The 18,454-nt window shown below is 42.8% G+C and overlaps 1 protein-coding gene across 3 annotated transcripts in view; it reads right to left on the reverse strand.

Moving 5' to 3' along the window:
- Nucleotides 1–310: 310 nt before the first annotated feature.
- GNAT2 (G protein subunit alpha transducin 2) overlaps nt 311–18,454 on the reverse strand; it is a 30,496-nt gene continuing 12,352 nt past the window's right edge. For all 3 annotated transcript variants that reach the window (XM_083445872.1, XM_083445871.1, XM_083445870.1), the window contains 8 exons: nt 9,849–9,891; nt 8,404–8,545; nt 6,916–7,073; nt 5,073–5,201; nt 4,181–4,310; nt 2,452–2,605; nt 1,956–2,166; nt 311–1,377 (listed from right to left, as the gene is read on the reverse strand). In XM_083445872.1, the coding sequence (XP_083301998.1) occupies nt 1,976–2,166; nt 2,452–2,605; nt 4,181–4,310; nt 5,073–5,201; nt 6,916–7,073; nt 8,404–8,545; nt 9,849–9,853 (909 nt within the window). In that variant the 5' untranslated portion in view covers nt 9,854–9,891 and the 3' untranslated portion in view covers nt 311–1,377; nt 1,956–1,975. The remainder of the gene's footprint in view (nt 1,378–1,955; nt 2,167–2,451; nt 2,606–4,180; nt 4,311–5,072; nt 5,202–6,915; nt 7,074–8,403; nt 8,546–9,848; nt 9,892–18,454) is intronic.

The following is an 18,454-nucleotide window of genomic DNA, read 5'->3' on the forward strand; positions in this document are numbered from 1 at the left end:
CTTCACTTCTCCCAGGTTTAGGGAGCACTAGCTCTAGCTACTTTGTGATTTGTTTCCCCTCTTGGCAATGAGACAAATGAAGTGTGAACACTTTGCATTATTTCTGAAGGTGGCCTTTGGGTATGTGAGTCTCTGTCTCAAGTGAAATTTGAATCCATGTCTTTCAGGTACAATATTAAACCACCTAAACATATAATCCTTATAATATTTGGCCTGGTAGAATGTTTGAAAAAGTATTGGGTGGCTTTTGAAAACACAAATAAAACCTGCAAAGGAATTTGTTACTTTTCAAAATAGGTAACACTGTATCCACATTTTTAATGCACGTTTCTTTATTTTCGAATGTTCTACATTCAGTTGTAGCTGCCTAAGCCATTCTCTGAAGTAAATATTGATAACAAAGAGAATCCTGTCTACAGTAACATACGACTTATTTACAAATCATCAAGAACGATACAGTGCTAAATAGCAGAGTGAAAATCCTGACGTCACAATTTCCAGTTTGTATGTTTTCTTTCTATTTCCTATGTTGTGGAGAAGTTTTCTGACTCTGTGATGTCAATAGGTTGCTTGTACACATTGCTGTGACCTCTTTCCATCGGGGACCAGAGAGACAGCAAGAGCAATTGTCTCACAGCAAGCGGTAAAGCAATGGGTTGGGATCAGTACTGCTGTACTCAGTGGGGTGAGTTGGTATAGAGAAAGAAAATCAGTCTTAAGTTCACCAGGCCTTCTAGTATGGGGAAACCTGGATACTAGAAAGAAAATGAATTATTTACTTAAGGCTGTAGGGACAAATTGCACCAGTTCCAAAGAACTGAAACTGATCTACTTGAAAGGTTTGAAAAATGTTACTTAACTTTCCTGGTTAATTTGCACACTGATAATTAGATTTCATGTGTAATCTAGAAATTGTTGGACTTGCACATTCAACCCTTTAGGATTTTCATTGAGAATCACCAGACCATTTATAGATAAGGAAGTTCTGCTGAAGAATCCACAAAAGCACTGATTGTGTCGTTCCCACAGAAGGTTGATGCTTTTTAAAGATCTCAGTTGTATGCACACACAAACGTCCAGTGTATCGCATGATTCATTGTTTGCAGACAAGATTGTGTTGGCTCTCTTTCAAGTTGTCGTCAGGGTTTACAGATTGCCGAGAATTTCAGAAAGGAGGAAAACTACCAAAGAAAATGGCTTAGAGATGGGAGGCTCTTAGCTTTTGTTCCTTCATGCCCTTTTGGTGGCATGTTCTTGGAAGTATACAGTTTGTGCCATGGGTAGGTTATAGAAAAATGTGGACTCTTTGAGTGGCTTTTATTTACTCCGTTGGCTCTGCTCAAGCAGAACAGTGAAGCTAACTGCAAGTCCTTTTTCCTAATTGACGAAGAAGGCGAGAAAGCATTTAGAGAAATTAGATACAACGTAACATGACATTTAGATCCTGCAACACCACAAAATACTTCTACACAAATACATAAACACATGAGACAAATTATATTGTCAGGTTGCTAATGATTTTATTTCTCATTTAGGCTGATCTACATTATAAATACTCGGATGTAGTTGCTACACTTTGTAGTGGGGGGCAGTCTGATTCATCTGCATGGGAATTGCCTCAGAATTTATGGTTAGCTCTCCCTATTCAGAAACATTTTCCAAATTCTTGCAATGAACAGTAAATTCTTACTAAAAATGAATTAACATCAAAGTCAAAACTTGCTGCACTTTTGGGGGAGCTAAGGATAACTGCTAAAATAAGTGGTTTTTGTTTTTTGTTGAAGGAACATTGGTGAGCTTGGGCTGCTGGAGTAAACTCAAATGCAAGGTTAAGTGTGGTTTTAAATTTACAGGAGCAGCTCTGTGAATTAAGTGAGTGCTAAAGATACCCATTCACCAGTCTCTTCCATAGGAGGACTACTATTGTTGATTATGTTCCTTAGAATGGAAATTACCTTCTTAAAAAGCTGGAGTCTTAGAAGAGGCCACAGTCCTTGAGGTTCTCTTTGATGATGACATCCGTGACTGCGTCAAATACAAATTTGACGTTCTGCGTGTCTGTGGCACAAGTCATGTGACTGTAAATTTCTTTCACATCTTTTCTCATGTTCAGATCGAGGAACTGAAGCTTGATGTAGTTGCCTGCATCTTCAAAGGTATTGGGACCTGTGTGCGTAAGAGAAACAAGGAAGAGGCTATAAATGTTGCTGAAAGAGGCATAGCTTATTGGAGAGTTTCTCATTCAGAAAAGGGCTTTTGATCCAATGCAGTCTCCTGCCAGAGGAGGGGATGCTTGTTGGGTCCTCCTTTCCTATAGCAGAGGAGGAAGTGGGTCAGAGATGGCACATGATGTGTCACCCATGTTTAGTGTGTGTTTCTACATCATATGTGAAGCAGTTCTTGGCTCTTGATGACTGGCTACTGTAAGGAGGAAACGGCCGACCAACTCACCATCATAATCTGGGAAACAAATGCTGAGATGTACTTTCTTGATCTTTTCCTCAAAGAGGTCCTTCTTGTTCAGGAAGAGAATAATGGAGGTGGCAGCAAAGAACTTGTGATTGCATATACTGTTGAACAGATGCAAGGATTCATGCATGCGGTTCTAGAGGGGAAGACCACACCGTTCAAGCAAGCTCAAAGACTTTGCGTAAAACATCTGTTCATTCTATCCGTAGGGTATGCTTCTAGACACAATACTTGACCATTACCCCCAAATGCTTCTCAATTACTTCCAAAACATTCCCCTTATAGCCTCTTTTGTGTGCCCTGAGGATGAGCAGGGAGTTACAGGGGAAGGAGAAGTCCTGTGGTCTGAGCAGATAATCCATTCCATTCCTGCAGCTTGGGATGCAACTCTAAATGTAAAAGTTGCGTAGAACAATGTTGAAAGGCAGAATTTTAAAACGTCCATTTATTGTGAAGTCAAATGGGAGGTGACCAAGCAAAAGAAGCAATGTTTGTACATGTGTCATGGCATTTTCTGCACAGGTTTGTTCTTGTTCTTAAACTGAAATTGGAGCAAGTCTATACTGGAGCTGTTTGGCTCAGTGGTTGATGCATCTATGTACTTGCCTCTCTTGGTTAATCTAATTGTAATAGATGGGTTTTTCCTAAATGCCCTTGAGCTTTGGGGTTTAAAAACACACCCACATTATAAAATACTGCTGTTGCTGTGGCATTAATCTACTGTCTTACCAGTATTGGCCTACTCTTCTTAGCCAAAGTTCTAACTCCTGTGTTGTTTTTCTCTCTCAGCGATATAAATAAGTTAGAAAGCACTGCATCTATAAGGTTTTGATCCTTTTAATTACAGAGTATGGAACAGGCTGCAAAACAAGCTTGGATTCCCTCCTTTCAGTGGACAGTTGCTGCAGACATGCTGCTTTTTTCCTTTTGTGCTTGGCGACTAAATTTGCTTATGGTAGGGTAAATCATCTATTGCTTCCTTCTCTTATTTTAGTTAGTCTTGATGGAAAGCCTATGATCAACTGGGGGCAGGGGGGAGGGCTGTATAGCTGATGCACTTTTTTTGGCACAACTTCTATGTCTTCCTTTTGGTAAGATTTCCTGCAGCCCAGTTCTACTGGCGAAAGTAATAGAATTTCCTTTTCCCTTAGAAGGATTCAGAGAAATACAGTTCAACAGCATTTGACCTATAGGTCTTCCAGCAATAGGGAAGTGTTTGTGATGTATACTTCTCCTTTCAGAATCGTTGGGGTTTTCAGGAGGAATTCTTAGTAAAACTAGGGGTAAAATTCTTACCCTTCCTGTGCCTTGAAAAGCCTGCCCTGCCTTTGATGTCACCATTGATGTAAATTGGAGGCTTCTACCAACCCCAGGCACAGGAAGGATTGGAATCAACTGGTTCTAGGATGTATGCTCACAGAGACATATTTATTTTCAGGCAGGGGTTAAGCCAATGCTTCCTGGATTTGCATCAGAGCAGCACAATTTGGAAACAAACTACTAGTTCCCCCAAGACCCTAATTTTCCTCCCTGCTCTACTCAAAAACAACTTTTGGCAGGCTCTTTATGTAAGTAAGGGTAAGATCCTGGCGTTATTTTTTATTCTGTGGGACAGGGGAGCTGTTGTGGTGGTTGTTGGATTTCAAAGCGGATGCAGGCATGTTTGTGGAGCGATAATTAATCTCATAAGAGTTTGAGCGAGAAAACATACCACTTCATCATCTTCTACCAGCACCATGTCATAAGCACTGAGAGCTCCACAGAAGATGATACAGGTCACCCCTTCGAAGCAGTGGATCCACTTTTTGCGCTCAGACCGCTGCCCACCTACATCAAACATCCTGCAGAAAGAAGAGTCGTGATTATGATATTTATTTTCAAAGGTAACCATTTGAAACAGCATGCTAGAAGGGAGGAGTCATTCCTCAGCATTGTAGCTTTAAATGAACATATCATTGGAACTCACAACAGGTGAATATTTTACCGTTCATCAGGCCAGAGGTATAATGCAACAATTCAGACAGAAACATGAATACCAGAAATGTAAAACTGACACAGATTGGCAAAATATTTATTTAGAAAAATGTATATCCCTTTTGATCTTCAGGGAAATAGCTAACAAGCAACCATTGAAACAGTAAATGTCCAAAGTGAAATCAGAGGGCTAAAAGTAGCAAAACAGAATATGTAGAATAGCTCCACCAACAAAAATCAAGCTGAGGTCAATTAAAAGGGGAAATAACTCCTATGGTTGCTGCAGAGAGACAGTAAATATAAAAATCATAGAAGCCACAGACCATTTTGAGAACTGAGGGCACTCAGTGATGGGGCCACGCAGGCTTCCTTGGGAAGGGCATCCCGTAAGAGTAAGGGGACACAACTAAGAAGGCCCTGCTACACTTCTGTGCTGTAGTGGCGCAGTGAGTAGGACTTCACACATGAGAATAAAGCACAGTATACTCTGTACACAGGCATATACAGGAGGAGACAATCTTTAAGATAAACAGAGTTTATCCATGTTGCCATTTGGCAGATGGAACACGGAATGTGCTGTGATTGAATAAAGAACAAGGAGGGCTACCTAGAAGGGTTTTCTTTCTCACCTGAAGTTGAGGTCTTTGACACCAAACTTTGTCTCTATGATACCTGTGGTCTTAACTCGTGATCGCAATACATCCTGTTCGTTGGGGAGGTAGCCGGGAGCACATATCCTATCCAGTTGGTTCAGGTAGCTGCAGAAGGAAATGGAGACGTAATGCTGTAATGTCTACAGCACATGTGGGGGCTTTGTAATAAATTGTTCATCCTCACAAATTGGGGAGGCAAGTCACTATTTGTATTCCCCATTTTCCAGATGGGAAGCTGAAGCCGAGTGACTCTTCCCCAAAGCCATCTGGAGTCTTCATGACTTAGCAAGGTGTTGAACCCAGATCTTGCAGGATCGGACCACTACATCCTTTTGGCTGAACGTAATTACCCTTGACTTGTCTAGATCCAAGTGGTTGGAAGTGTTAGGTGATTATACTCATATGCACAGAAAACCATATGTGAGCAGCTGGGAACTCAGTTCAAAATGTTCTGCTTCTACAAAAATGGAGAGTAACAGGTTAAAGAGGACTCGGGCAGCAATACTGTCTCTGCTAATGCAGTGGCTTAGAACACATGCAAACATTTACCAGGGCTCTCTGCTTCTCTAAGGTACTGCAAGAATTGTGCAATTGTTGTGGGTTACTAATTTGCAGTTTATTAGGCTGTTGTATTTGGTTGGATCTGTTTAAATTTGCAGCTGTTTGCTTTTGCCAGCCCTTCGGTCATGGCTAGGATAGACCTCTGTTTGTTTCAAACGTCCGCCAACAAAGCTAGCAAAAATAGAAAGGGATGGCTCCTGGTCAATTGCTCCACAAGGAAATTGGCAGCCATTATATTTACTGTGGGCACAGCCAGCGCTTTTGGTTCCCCAGGCCCTAAACTGCCCTAAGAAGTGTACGGCAGAAAGCAAATAGGCAGTGCACATCTAACCTGCCCTAAGCTTCCAGCTGCATTGTTAGAAGGCTTGGTTGTGGTGGCACAATTGCAGAGCACCCTGGAGCACTAGTGATGGGGCACTGGAGGTCTGCAGACTAGGGACCATTTGTCATGCTCTTGTTCTTTTTCACTTCAAGCAAAGAGCATCTTAACACACATGTTGGGTGGGGTCACCTCTCTTATCCGTACTCGCCAATTGCATGGGAGCCTCTTTCCTGTGAGATGATCCCACACTCCTGGGAAGTATGAACAGCCCAGCCAAATGGTGGATTTCAACCCTGTCGAGTGCCAGTGAGGTGCAAAAGACTTAAATGACTAGTCTTACCCATGTTGCTGCATTCACACCTGCTCTCCAGTGGTGTGGGGTCTCTCTGCAGGGAAGTGACTCCCGTGCTGCTTAGCATCTATGGGAAGGGGACTACCGGCTTGGAGATCGTGGGTTGCATACAGGGTTCCTGTTGCATTCCCACATTAGACTTCCGCTTGCACAACGGAGCTTACTCTTCCATCTCCATCCCCACCCTCTCCATCCTCAAGATCTGCTCTGGAGGATTGGGGGTCCTTCCAAAGCATGGGGAGAGAGGAGGAGGGAAAAGTCTAGTTGTACAAGTAGAGCTCTTGTGCAACATTGAATGGAACGCTATGGTAAGGCACAAGGAAAGAAGTGATCTGCAGAAGCTTGCTGCATTTCAAAAGATGGAGAAGCCTGACAGGGCAAGTTCATTTGCTTTGTGTACTACATATGTTTGGGGCTGATGGGATTTGTAGTCAAAAAATATCTGGAGGGCACTAGCTAAAGCTGAAATGTACTATATAAATGCATGGCAGTCTCTCTCTCTCTGAAGTCTCCCTGCCACAACCCCTTGTGCTGGCAATATTGCCTCTCCCCTCCCCAATATGCTTCCACAGGGACCAACTTACTAGGCGGCAGAGTCATTGAGCTGGTACTCAGCGGCTCGCTCAAAGCAGGCCTGAACACCTGCATCCTTCCAGAGTTTGGTTATACAGTCCACTAGCTCTGGAGGCATGGTTCCTTCTTCGATGGAGTCAGCCAAGTTGAACAGCTGTCGCCCCTCATCCTGTAAAGATACAAAGCCTGTAAGGAGACTGTGGTTTCCTTGGTGACAAGGGTATGGCAGAACCTCATAGTCAAGTGTTTGTATTTTTCACCCTCACAACCTGTTTTTAACCGCACAGTTTGGGCACTTCATAATTTCCTCCTTTCTGACTTTGCAGAGGTCTTCTTATTGGGCATGCATCAAATCAGAGGACAATAATGCATTAAAAAAAAGCAGGAACACTTGTTTCCCAGGGCCATTATTGACAAGTGAAGAAAAAGTCCAAATTGCAACAAATCAACTTTGGTCTGGAGATTTAAAAAACAACAAAAAACCTCCTATGGTTGGTCGATGGTTTCTCAAGTTGAGCATTTCTTGTGAAGTATTTTGAGAAGGTGCAAATACAGTAAGGATCTGCTGGGGATGATTTAAGCTGTAACATGTAGGGGGAAAGCTGGTCTGTCCTTCCACATTACAGTATTACTCACATGGATGCAGGTGTATGTGCTACCATCTTGGCACCTTCTGTGTGGTGATCTGCTCCAACATGGCATCTTTCCAGAAACATCATGCGTTGGGTGGTATCCCAGCACACTCTCACTCTTACCTTTTTCAGTAAGTACTTTGATTCTCACCATTAATGGTGTTAGGTAGGAGAAGGTAAAGTGCAACCATGGCCACAGCCTAGGTACCACTGGAGGTCTTATTCTGACACCATAATTCTAGGAGCGAAGGAAGCTGCCTTATAGACCAGCTGTTCATCTCTCTCCGAATTGACTGCACTGACTGGCAGTGCCCTCACCTGTATCTCATACAAGAGAATCTTTCCCAACCCATTCCAGGGATGCTGGGGACCTTCTGCATGCAAACCAGATGCTGTACTGCTGAGTTACAGCCCTTCTATGAATCAGCTCCGGTGAATCTATGGCTACTGCTCTTGAAAAGTGGTCTTTAGCCACCAGGTGGCATCATCCCATAGCTGCTTCGACTTGAGGCTGAAGCCCAAATCTATCTCTTTTTGATATCTTATGAAGTGTGCGGCCCAGTGCACTGAGATCACAGTTACACTAACTCTTACTGTTCTGGTGCTTGGATATTCCACCTGTCCTTGCCTACCTATTTTTTATTCAGAACATCCCATGGAAATAAAGATAGGAAACGTATCTAGCGGCAATGGCATTCCTTTTGTATGATTATACATATTGACCTTGAACACAAATAAACTTTAATAGCAGGTCCCTTTTTAGCACATCAGCCACATTGTAGCTGCAAATGCCTTGGCCCTCCCCTTTCCCAGAGATCCTCATTCGCTCAACGAAAACATGCTGCTGTCATGCACAAGGATACTGACCGCTCGGCTTGAATCCGCATAATCAATCCCCAGGGTGGTCATGGCTCTGATGATGGCCAAGATGGACTGCAAGATGTTGCCATAAATAACTGCTTTGAACTCCAAACATTCTTCTTCCGTGTAACCATCTTGATGGATAATCCTGGGTAAGAAGGGGGGCGGGGGAGAGGGAACAGTCGCCATAGATGAAATAACCACTCTGGATCTTCTTGAGAAGTTCTACCCATTTTATAGAGATGCATAATAAATGGCATCTATTTGCATTGGGGGAAGAAAGTTTTTTAAAAGGACCATAATCTAAGACATCACAGAGTAATACCTGCCCCAAACCACATTGGCTGAGATGAGCATGTCTGGGTGAAGAACACATTTTGCCCCATGCCTGATTGTACCCCATGGGGCAGCAGTTTTGACATTTTCCCGTAACAATAAATGGCTCCCATTAATTGTGCATTGAAAGGCCTTGAGTTTTATTTGTATGTTACTTGAATGTGAAGGCTGTTAAGTCCTAGATACATGGACAGATATGATGTATAAGGTCATCACCTATAAAGGATTTGTAGGAAAATGTTGCCAAGATGCCTCATGATATATAATTAGATGCCCTTTCACTGAAGGCCTGTGTATTAAAATGATGGCCGTTAAGTTTGTAGGTCACTTTTCTATTGTTGGAATTCATGAGTAGGGTAGGTGGGTGTGGGTGTGGGTGTAGTCACATTGGTTACTGCTATAGTTTAAGATGCCTCTTCCTGTATGGTTTGCACTTTCACTCTTGTGTTAAATCTAAGTTCCCAGAAAGTTTTGAGTATCCCAGGGAATACTAAAGGCTACTAAAGGAAGAGTAACAGAACTGCATTCATCTTTTGCTGTTTGTTTGTCAGTTCATAAGCCACAGGGCTTAGAAATCTGACATTATGGACTTTGTCAACAGCCTTTATTGCAGGCTTATTATTATGAGGATTACTAAAACCATGTGCAGGGAAATTAATGTAAATTAGTCAATGAATCCGCTATAGCAGGAACTGGGGATCTGGTGCCCTCCATATGTTGTGGACTACAATTCCCATTAGTCCCAGTCAGCATGGCCAATAGTCAGGGATGATGGGAGTTGTAGTCCAGCAACATCTAGAGGGCAATAGGTTCCCCATCTCTGTGCTATAGCATATAAAGCATTATTTCTTCCTTATCCTGCTCAGGATCAGCTTGTGAAGCAAGCAGTTATTCCATGTTGCCCTAGCTTGCTTTTAACTAAATGCTATTTTTATTTGTGTTTTAAGCCTTCCATAATCTGTTTAAGTTATTTGTCCCAGCTCAGTCCGGTTGCCAACAACAGCCTCTAAATGTGCTACTCTGGGTTGGTGTGGGATAGCAGCGCAGGAGGAAAGGGCTGAAGGACGCCCCTGTTTTTAGGGCTCTTGGTCCCCAGTCTAGAAGGCAATACTCACTTCATCTGTTTGACAATTGTACTCTTGCCTGACTCTCCAGCACCTGGAAGAAGTAAAAGGAAACAGATTAATGGCAGAATATGGGGAAAGATACACACGCAGATCACTATGCAAAAAGACAGGGGTCGTTTTGTCTTGGCACTTAACTATTTTATATTTTCTTACTGGAATGTCTTTCCATTGCCAAGTTCCCCAGTTCAGACGTTAGGTCACCAGGCTTACTCATGCAAATAAATGCCCGTGGCCTATTCATATGGGTGACATAAGATCAGAGGGGACATGTGGCTTCGTGTTTGTGGAGGAACATCAGTGATCACCACCTCCTCCTCTGATGCACATATGGATGGACTACTCACGTAGACAGTTAGTTGCTTGAGCAAGATAGCTGCACACCTTCTTAAGCAACACCTAGGGTAAATGATACGGCAGTATACAGGAGCTTTAGAAACTGCAGGTGACATTAGATAGGTCAAATTGGCACACTTCATTTGTGCTTATATCCAGCTGGCTTTCTGAAAGGTGGTGTTTTGCAATTTTGTGCACCTAATTCAGATTTTTAACTTGAGATTTTGAAAGCGATGTAAGGGATGTAAGGTGGGCATCATGGTTGGGGAGGGGGGGAGAGGAAATTATGCATTGTGGGGAACAGGAGCATAGGCTAGCAAACTCAACAGCCCAAAGAGCTTGAGACATGCTGCAAGAGGTGTTGTTGCTCACTATTACCCTGCATTTTGGCAATACCACACACCCCATTCTTTGTGAAGTAACTGAGGTTCAACCCAGCATTGAAGTCCAGTCCCAGATATCTAGGAGGGCAAAGGCTTCCTTAGTAATATAAGCAGGGTGGTGTGTGCATTGTTTGGTGTGTCTTGAGATACATCCCAAAGAGGAGCCCTGGCCTATTAAAAGACATCCTACCCTGAATGCTGAAGCATTCCTAGTTCAAGTTGAAGACCTGTCTACAACTTTATTTATAACTGAAGTAAAGCCTGTTGCTGTTGGACCTGACTCCTTCATATATTATTTCTACATCAACCATTAATATGCACCAGTAATATTTTTTCTCTCCCTATGAAATCATTCTGAAAGACTACTTTATTGATTGGGCCTAATCCACACATGCAGGAGAATGATGTGGCAAATGGTTTCAGAAGATATGGTGTTAGTCTTGCTTCCATTCCCCCTCTCCTCCCTCCCCGTCTTTCCTTCCTAGCCTTACAGCGTAGCACAACAAAGTTTAAAATGCTATCCTCCATAGAATTCCTTTGCAGAGTTTCAACATGCTCTCAATTAAGATTCCACAGGTAGGGACTATGAACAGAGGACAAGTTAGCTCACATTTTTCTCTCCCTCCTAAACTTCAATATATTTTAGAATATTTGCTAAGGAATAAGAATATACCTGTTTCAGTTTTCCTTCAATCCTTGACCCCCTCCATTCTCTTCCGTAGTTACAATCTAATGTTCTAAGGTAGAAACGGTTTTGTTGCTTCAGATTATAGGTGGGGATTCAATGATTTAATGTTCTCCTGTGTTAAAAACACCCACACAATCCCTGCTAACTGAAAACTAGCACAGTAAGGAACAGATTGGCTTTGAATCCCTCAGACTAATTTCCTAGTCTTTTTATTTGCAGGGAGTTGAAACAAAAATATGTGAAACTATTATAAAATGGAACCTGCCCCTCAGCAGCCTTTCTGTTTTTGCAGTTAAATGTTACAGATCTGTACCATATATGAGTTGAAACTAACACTTGAAGAAGCTACATTTCTCTCTCTCTAAAATGGTGTATACACTACAGTGGTACCTCAGGTTACATATGCTTCAGGTTACAGACTCTGCTAACCCAGAAATAGTACCTCGGGTTAAGAACTTCGCTTCAGGATGAGAACAGAAATCGTGCTCTGGCAGTGCGGCGGCAGCAGGAGGCCCCATTAGCTAAAGTGGTGCTTCAGGTTAAGAACAGTTTCAGGTTAAGAACGGACCTCCGGAACGAAATAAGTACTTAACCCGAGGTACCACTGTAATTACAACAGATTAGAAGAGCAAGGAGTTACCAGGAACATGTAACGTGTCCCTGCTGAAAATGTAATGTGTAAAGCCTCTTGATGCAAACTGCTAAGCACAAAATCACTGCTCCAACTACTAACTAGAAAATGCCTGCTTTTTTCCTTCATAGGCCAATGAAAGAGCTGCTGTTGTTTGCCAGTCTGACCAGTCGTGTCTATTTCATTGATGAGAAAAGAGAGTGGGAGCAGTTAATTATTTGTATGGGGTTTTTTTAGAGCTTGAAATAAGTGCAAGACTTTAGAGTACATCTCTTTGGAAATGTGGCTGTGCAGGTCTGGGTGGCAACTCTCATGGAGAAATCCACCAAACAACTGGAACTTAGAAATACCATTCCGAAAGAGATAATTTTATTGATAAATTGTTTTTGTTGCATTCAATATGGAAATTGAAAGAAATGCACTTTACACTCTCTGGCTATACAAGGACATCTAAAGGACATGAAAAGGGGCGCCAATGACTTGGGATGTTTGTTGCAAATCTTCCACTAGGGAATATACTCTTGGACACAGATACTTTCCATGTTTATCTTGAGGCTTTTGTTTTGTTTTGTTTTGTTTTGTTTTGTTTTGTTTTGTTTTAGAGAGAGACAATGCCCTGTCTACTTGTGTCTTGCTGCAGTTATGCTGGGGTAAACATTTTTTTTCTTAAAAAAAACACCAAAAACTTTTAAAATCTAAAATAGTTCGGATCTGAGCAGCATTGTGTGCTTCTTGGAGTATCTACTAAAGATGCTGATGTTGATTTTTTGAAAAGATCTTGCACGGAAGAAGACACAGCCTTGCTAATAAAGTGTTAAATATGTTTCAGTTATTGCTGGAACAGAAAGCATTATGCGAGCCTCTCAGGGGATGCATGTTAAAGGAACAGTGCAGACAGTTGGAGGAATCTGGTCCCCACCCCCACCCCCACCCCCCGTGCAACTACGTCAGTCTCTATAAGTAGAAAGCCTTTGGTAATGCAGCATTCCTTGCAAAAGGGTATAGATTGTGCCATTTCCAGGATGTCATGCAAGAAAGCAAAAGAGGAAATGCTGGGAGTGTTCCTACGACATGCATTAAGAATAAAGAGGCAAAGTACCGTATTTTTCGCTCTGTAAGACGCACCAGACCACAAGACGCACATAATTTTTGGAGGAGAAAAACAAGAAAAAAAATATTCTGAATCTCAGAAGCCAGAACAACAAGAGGGATTGCTGCACAGCGAAAGCAGAAATCCCTCTTGCTGTTCTGGCTTCTGGGACAGCTGCGAGCCTGCATTCACTCCATAAGACACACAAACATTTCCCCTAACTTTTTAGGAGGGAAAAGGTGACTCTTATAGAGCAAAAAATACGGTAATTACTAAGGAAGTTACCAAGGGAATGGATTTGGATAGAGGCCAAATCTTTCTGCTGGGCCTCCCCATGCTGGGCTTAGCGACACAGCCTCTTTCATATAGCAGATCCTTCTGTATCCACCTATTATTATTATTATTATTATTATTATTATAGCATTGATTATATTTATATACCGCCCATACCCACAGGCCTCAGGGCAGTTCACAGGATAAAATCACAATATAAAAACACAAAATGCATAATCAAAATAAAAACAAGAACAACCCAATAACCCCCCGCAAATAATCAGAGAGGGAAAATAGAATTTTAAAAGCACATACACAATATTTGTAATGAAAAATATAAAAATAAGCACCCATCAGGTATCATCAAGGAGTAGATTAAAAGTTCAATTTAACTGCCTTTCAAATCAAAACATTTTAGCCATTGCCCCCCCCCCAATTGCAATCATTCATAGAAGCTCTTTGATCCAGTGGAGGCTGGATTTAATATTTTGGCTGGCTGCTTTAATATTTTGATTTTTCATTTCTGAAATGCCTCAGGTTTCCTCCCAGTATTGTGCACGAACTGTTTAGGAGACAAAACTTCAGTCTAATAAGGATTTGTGCTCTTGGTGCTTGCAGTGTACACTGTTCCTATTCTTTAGAAGGCAAAGTGGCCTGGCAGGAAGATTCTTTCTTATCCTCACCTGGCTATTCTTGGTTATTTCTCACTGATATCTCTCTTTTTGTCCATCTCCCCCCCTCTCTCCCCCCCTCTCTCTCACACACAGAGAGAAAGCTAGTATGCTAAATGCACTCAATAATTTGATTGTATGATTGTCATGGCAGCTCTTAGATTCTGCTTGTGAAATCACTAGTAGTAAGAAACACAACTCCATCCTAGGGTGCCATTTCAGATTCCAAAATCGAGTAGTTGTGGAATTATATCTAACTCAAGGAGAAGGTAGACTGCCTACAGATGATATGAGGCCACAGACAAATTGCGGTTCCTCACAGGCTGGCATTCAGCCTTAAGCACCCAGGACAAGAGATGAGGCCATCTCAGTATCTCTTTCTCTCTCTCTCTCTCTCCTAAACATTTCTATTGCTGTCTGTTAACCCAGCACAAGTAGAAGGTTAAATACTGAAGCCAACAATGACTAGGTAAACTAAGACCAGCCTTTGAAATTTCTAGGTAGGCCAGGCCTATGCTGAATATCACCCCTGGCAGGTGCGTAGGAGCAGTTCACAGCATGGTTCCAAGGTTTGCTCCTGGATCAAAAAAAAGCTGCCCAGTAAACTTGTAGATGGGGGTGCTCCCACGGAATATGTGGCCTGGAATCAGGGAGGGACACCATCTCCACTGCCGCTCCTCAACTGACACCCCTACTTTTATATTCAGCACTTTACTGATGTGCCAATTAGGCTAACCCCGGTCAGCAAACCAGAGTACAGATATCCCCCTTCAGCAATGGAGGCTGGTCTAATAGAGCGAATGGGGAATAGCCCCTCCACCTCAGTCTGCCCCTGAAGCCAGCCCCTACTTGCCTGTCTTGTTCAGTGCAACCAATCAGGCCGTGGCTCTGCCTGTCATTGGTTCTGGCTCCACCTACTGTTGGCACATCTGCCTTCCGCCCTACCAGTCCTAATGAGGATCAGCTACCATTGCCCTCTGGGCAAGGCCACCATCACTTCTGTTACATGGGAGCTGGTGTTGCATGGGAGCTAGCATTACTGCCATATTGAATTAATGATGCATGAATTTATTGTCAGCTGGAAATACCCCATGTACATTACAACCCCTAGGGCCAAATCAGACTGTGTATTGGAGTTGAATCCCAACAACTTCTGGAAGGTTCCTCACCCTTCTGTACTAGAACTAAACACAAAAAATCAGTCCTTCAAGATAGTTGTCTAGACAGCGTTTTCATTTAAGGGAAGTACCTGGGTTTTGCTAAGCAGGGCACACTTGTGAACCACATTCCTATACCTCCTTTCCTGTGAATAAACCCCATTGAAATCAATAGGATTTACTTCTGCATAGGATTACACTATAAATGCCCCTCTCCACGTTTGTATCAAACCATACCTCCACCTACAGGTATTCCAATTCTAATGACGGCCAACAGCCCTAAGTTGAGGCAACCTGGAGCCAATGTGGGCAATTTTTAAAAAGGCAACAATATAGTCCCAATTATGTTTTAAAATTTGCTTAGTTACAGAGGCCTTCTCACCGCTGCAAAGTAGATTCATAATAGTAACTTCCACTGGGACTGATTCATATTTTACCTCACATCAGTAGATATTTGCGTTTTAGATGTGCTGGCTTAGAAGTGTGTGTTCTTTAGGTGCTCACTTTTTCAGGAGTAGGGAAGCTTTTTCAGCCTGAGGGCAGCATTGCCTTATGGGCAGCCCTCAGTGGTGGGTGGAGCCAGAGGCCAAAGTGGGTGGAGCAACAGATCAGATGCTTGAACAGTAGTCAAGAGGTTGCTACACATACACACCTCCACCTCCATCCTGGCAATTGAGTACTATCATACTTCAGGGACACATTCCAGCTAGTCAAAAGCACAAGGAAGGGTGCAGAGAAAGGCTGGAAAGGAGGTATGGGTCTGATGGGAATTCCAAGGGCCAGATAAAGGGCCTGAGGTTCCCCACCCAGCTCTACTTCTCAACAGTTATCTTCTTCGCTTGCCCTTCAGTCTTCTTCAGCAGCCACAGTATGTTTCCTCATCTCATCACCTTAAGCTGCTTATTCCAAAACAGGAAGCTGCTTAGAATTAGGACTTAATCACCCTGATCCTAACCTCCCTGCTGTCACCTGAAGGAACCCATGTTGCACAGTGGCAGGCAAGCACAGGCTATCTGCACATTTGATATATGCTACTTCAGCTATTTGATCTATGCTCTTCTTCTTTTTTTTCTTCCTGTGGAAGGTTTATTGCAAGAAGCCATTTTCTTGGAGCAAGCACATGGGATCCTGCTTCTTTCCCATGCAGGAGGAGTTTCCATGCAACCCACTGCTCCTAATAGCAGTGGTTTCTAATTTCTCAAACTTTGACTTGGCTGAGCTAAAAGGCGGGAGTGGCAACATCTTTTCCTGCTGCATGTAGAATGCCAGAGGTGCTTTTATCTTGATCTTTGAATTCTCAGGGGCTGGGTGGGTGAACAGGCTTTCTGGCCTGGGTGTGACATCTCTGTTCCTATATCCTCTAGGCTTTTGTGTCTGGAGAAGCCTGTGCTTTTCAGACCACTATTGAATGAGCTGGCACAAGGTGTTCCCTTTCCTTTGCCCAGTAATAAACTGTGCACTGCTGTTCGTTTCTGCATCTCAACTGCACCTACGGTCACCCACTACGGGACTCCAAAAATTCACTGAGCTCGCACAACTTTACAAGATGTCCCCCTACTTTCTTTAACCATGCACTTTCTTGTCTCAAACTTCTTTTGTGCCACCTCCTGTAAAATCTCCGTTAGTCACTTTCTTCCCACTAATTCACATTCTAGATTAGTTCATGGCAGACAGCAACATCTGGTAGCCCACAGATTCCCCATCCCTGGGTTATGGAAACAGCTCACAGCTATGAGCCACACAGGCAGGGCATCATTCAGATGAGTTTATATGTGCAGCAATCAGGAGCTTGGGAAGATGTACACTCCTAGGAGCACTGCACATCCTTGTTATACTTGGAAAGTCATCAGCCACAAAAACCACGGATAAGAACATAAGAGCCCTGATGGATTATACCAAAGAGCTAACTGAGTTCGGCATCCTGCTTCTCACAGCAGCCAACCGGATGCCTATTGTAAGCCAACAGAAGAAGGTGAGGGTAATATTCCAGTTCTGCTGTGGCTCCCTAGCAATTGCTATTCAGATGGCCTGCTGCTTTTGATCCTGTAGGTAGTATGCAGCCATATTGATGAGCAACCATTGATTGCCTTATCTTTCATGAACTTCTCTAATTCTCTTCCAAAGCTGTCCAGGTTGGTGGCTATCACCACATCTTGTGCTAGCAAATACTGCAGTTTATGTGGTATGCAAAATACTTCCTTCTATCTGTCCTGTATCTCTTGACATTCAGTGTCACTCTCGTATTATGAGAGAAGGTGCAAAACCTTTCCTCTATCCATTTTCTCTGCACAATGCATAATTTTATACTCCCATACTTGTCTCCCCTACACCTCACGCACCAAACTAAATACCGCATTTTTCGCTCTATAACACACACTCGACCATAACACGCACGTAATTTTTAGAGGAGGAAAATCCGTAGGCATGCCACCCGTAGGCATTCCCTCCATAACACGCACAGACATTTCTCCTTACTTTTTAGGAGGAAAAAAGTGAGTGTTATGGTGCAAAAAATACGGTAATTGTCAGGAGCCACTCTATGACAATAACCAGCTTTGAGGGGCACATGAAGCATCACTGAAGGTGTCTGAAGACATCAAGTGGGAATATTCAGCACTGCATGGAATTACAACTTGGGGGGGGGGGGAGGACCCACTCTTGCCTCTCAGTAAAGCTGTCTAGAATGAAAGTCAATCTATTTTGATGCTGGCCTTCTGCTGGTCTCCTTTCATGTTTAGTGACAAGAGGTTCAGGGAATAGACACCGAAACCACATAGGGACAAACCTCCATTGCTGGTCTGAACACCAACCCCAAAGCACAAAGGGTACCTGGAATCAATCAATACTCTTTCAGCAAAAGGATAATACCTGGAATCAATCAATACTCTTTCAGCAAAAGGATAATACGTAAGTCAACATCAATATAAACAGACAGAATGCTTTCAATTTCTATAGCTATTATCAAGTAAAGGCTGAATTTTGTAACATGAATTCATTTCCAAGTCCTATAAGAAAGCAAACCTGGATTGACACCAATGCCTTTCCTTCAGCACCACAGACCCAAGGATCTGAAAAGCCTTTGCTGTTCATTCAAAGAAAACTTAACTGCAAATAACTATCACATTATAGCCTCATCTCTCGAGCCTCACAACTGTCCTTATGGGCTGGTGATGAAAATAAGGTTAGGATGGCTTAAAGGGCAAGTTCAGGGTGTATTATTTTGGCAGAGCCAATTGAGAATACCTGATGTCCTTTAGATAGGGTGTTTATATATCCACCTTTGAGAGGATAGGGACCTATGTCAGGCTCCATTCCTCTTCTTTTCCAAAAGGCCGTGAAAAGGCTGACAGATCAATTTGCCACCTCTT

The sequence above is a fragment of the Podarcis tiliguerta genome (genome assembly GCF_965153285.1).
Source record: "Podarcis tiliguerta genome assembly, chromosome: 6".
Taxonomy (NCBI): Eukaryota; Metazoa; Chordata; class Lepidosauria; order Squamata; family Lacertidae; genus Podarcis; species Podarcis tiliguerta.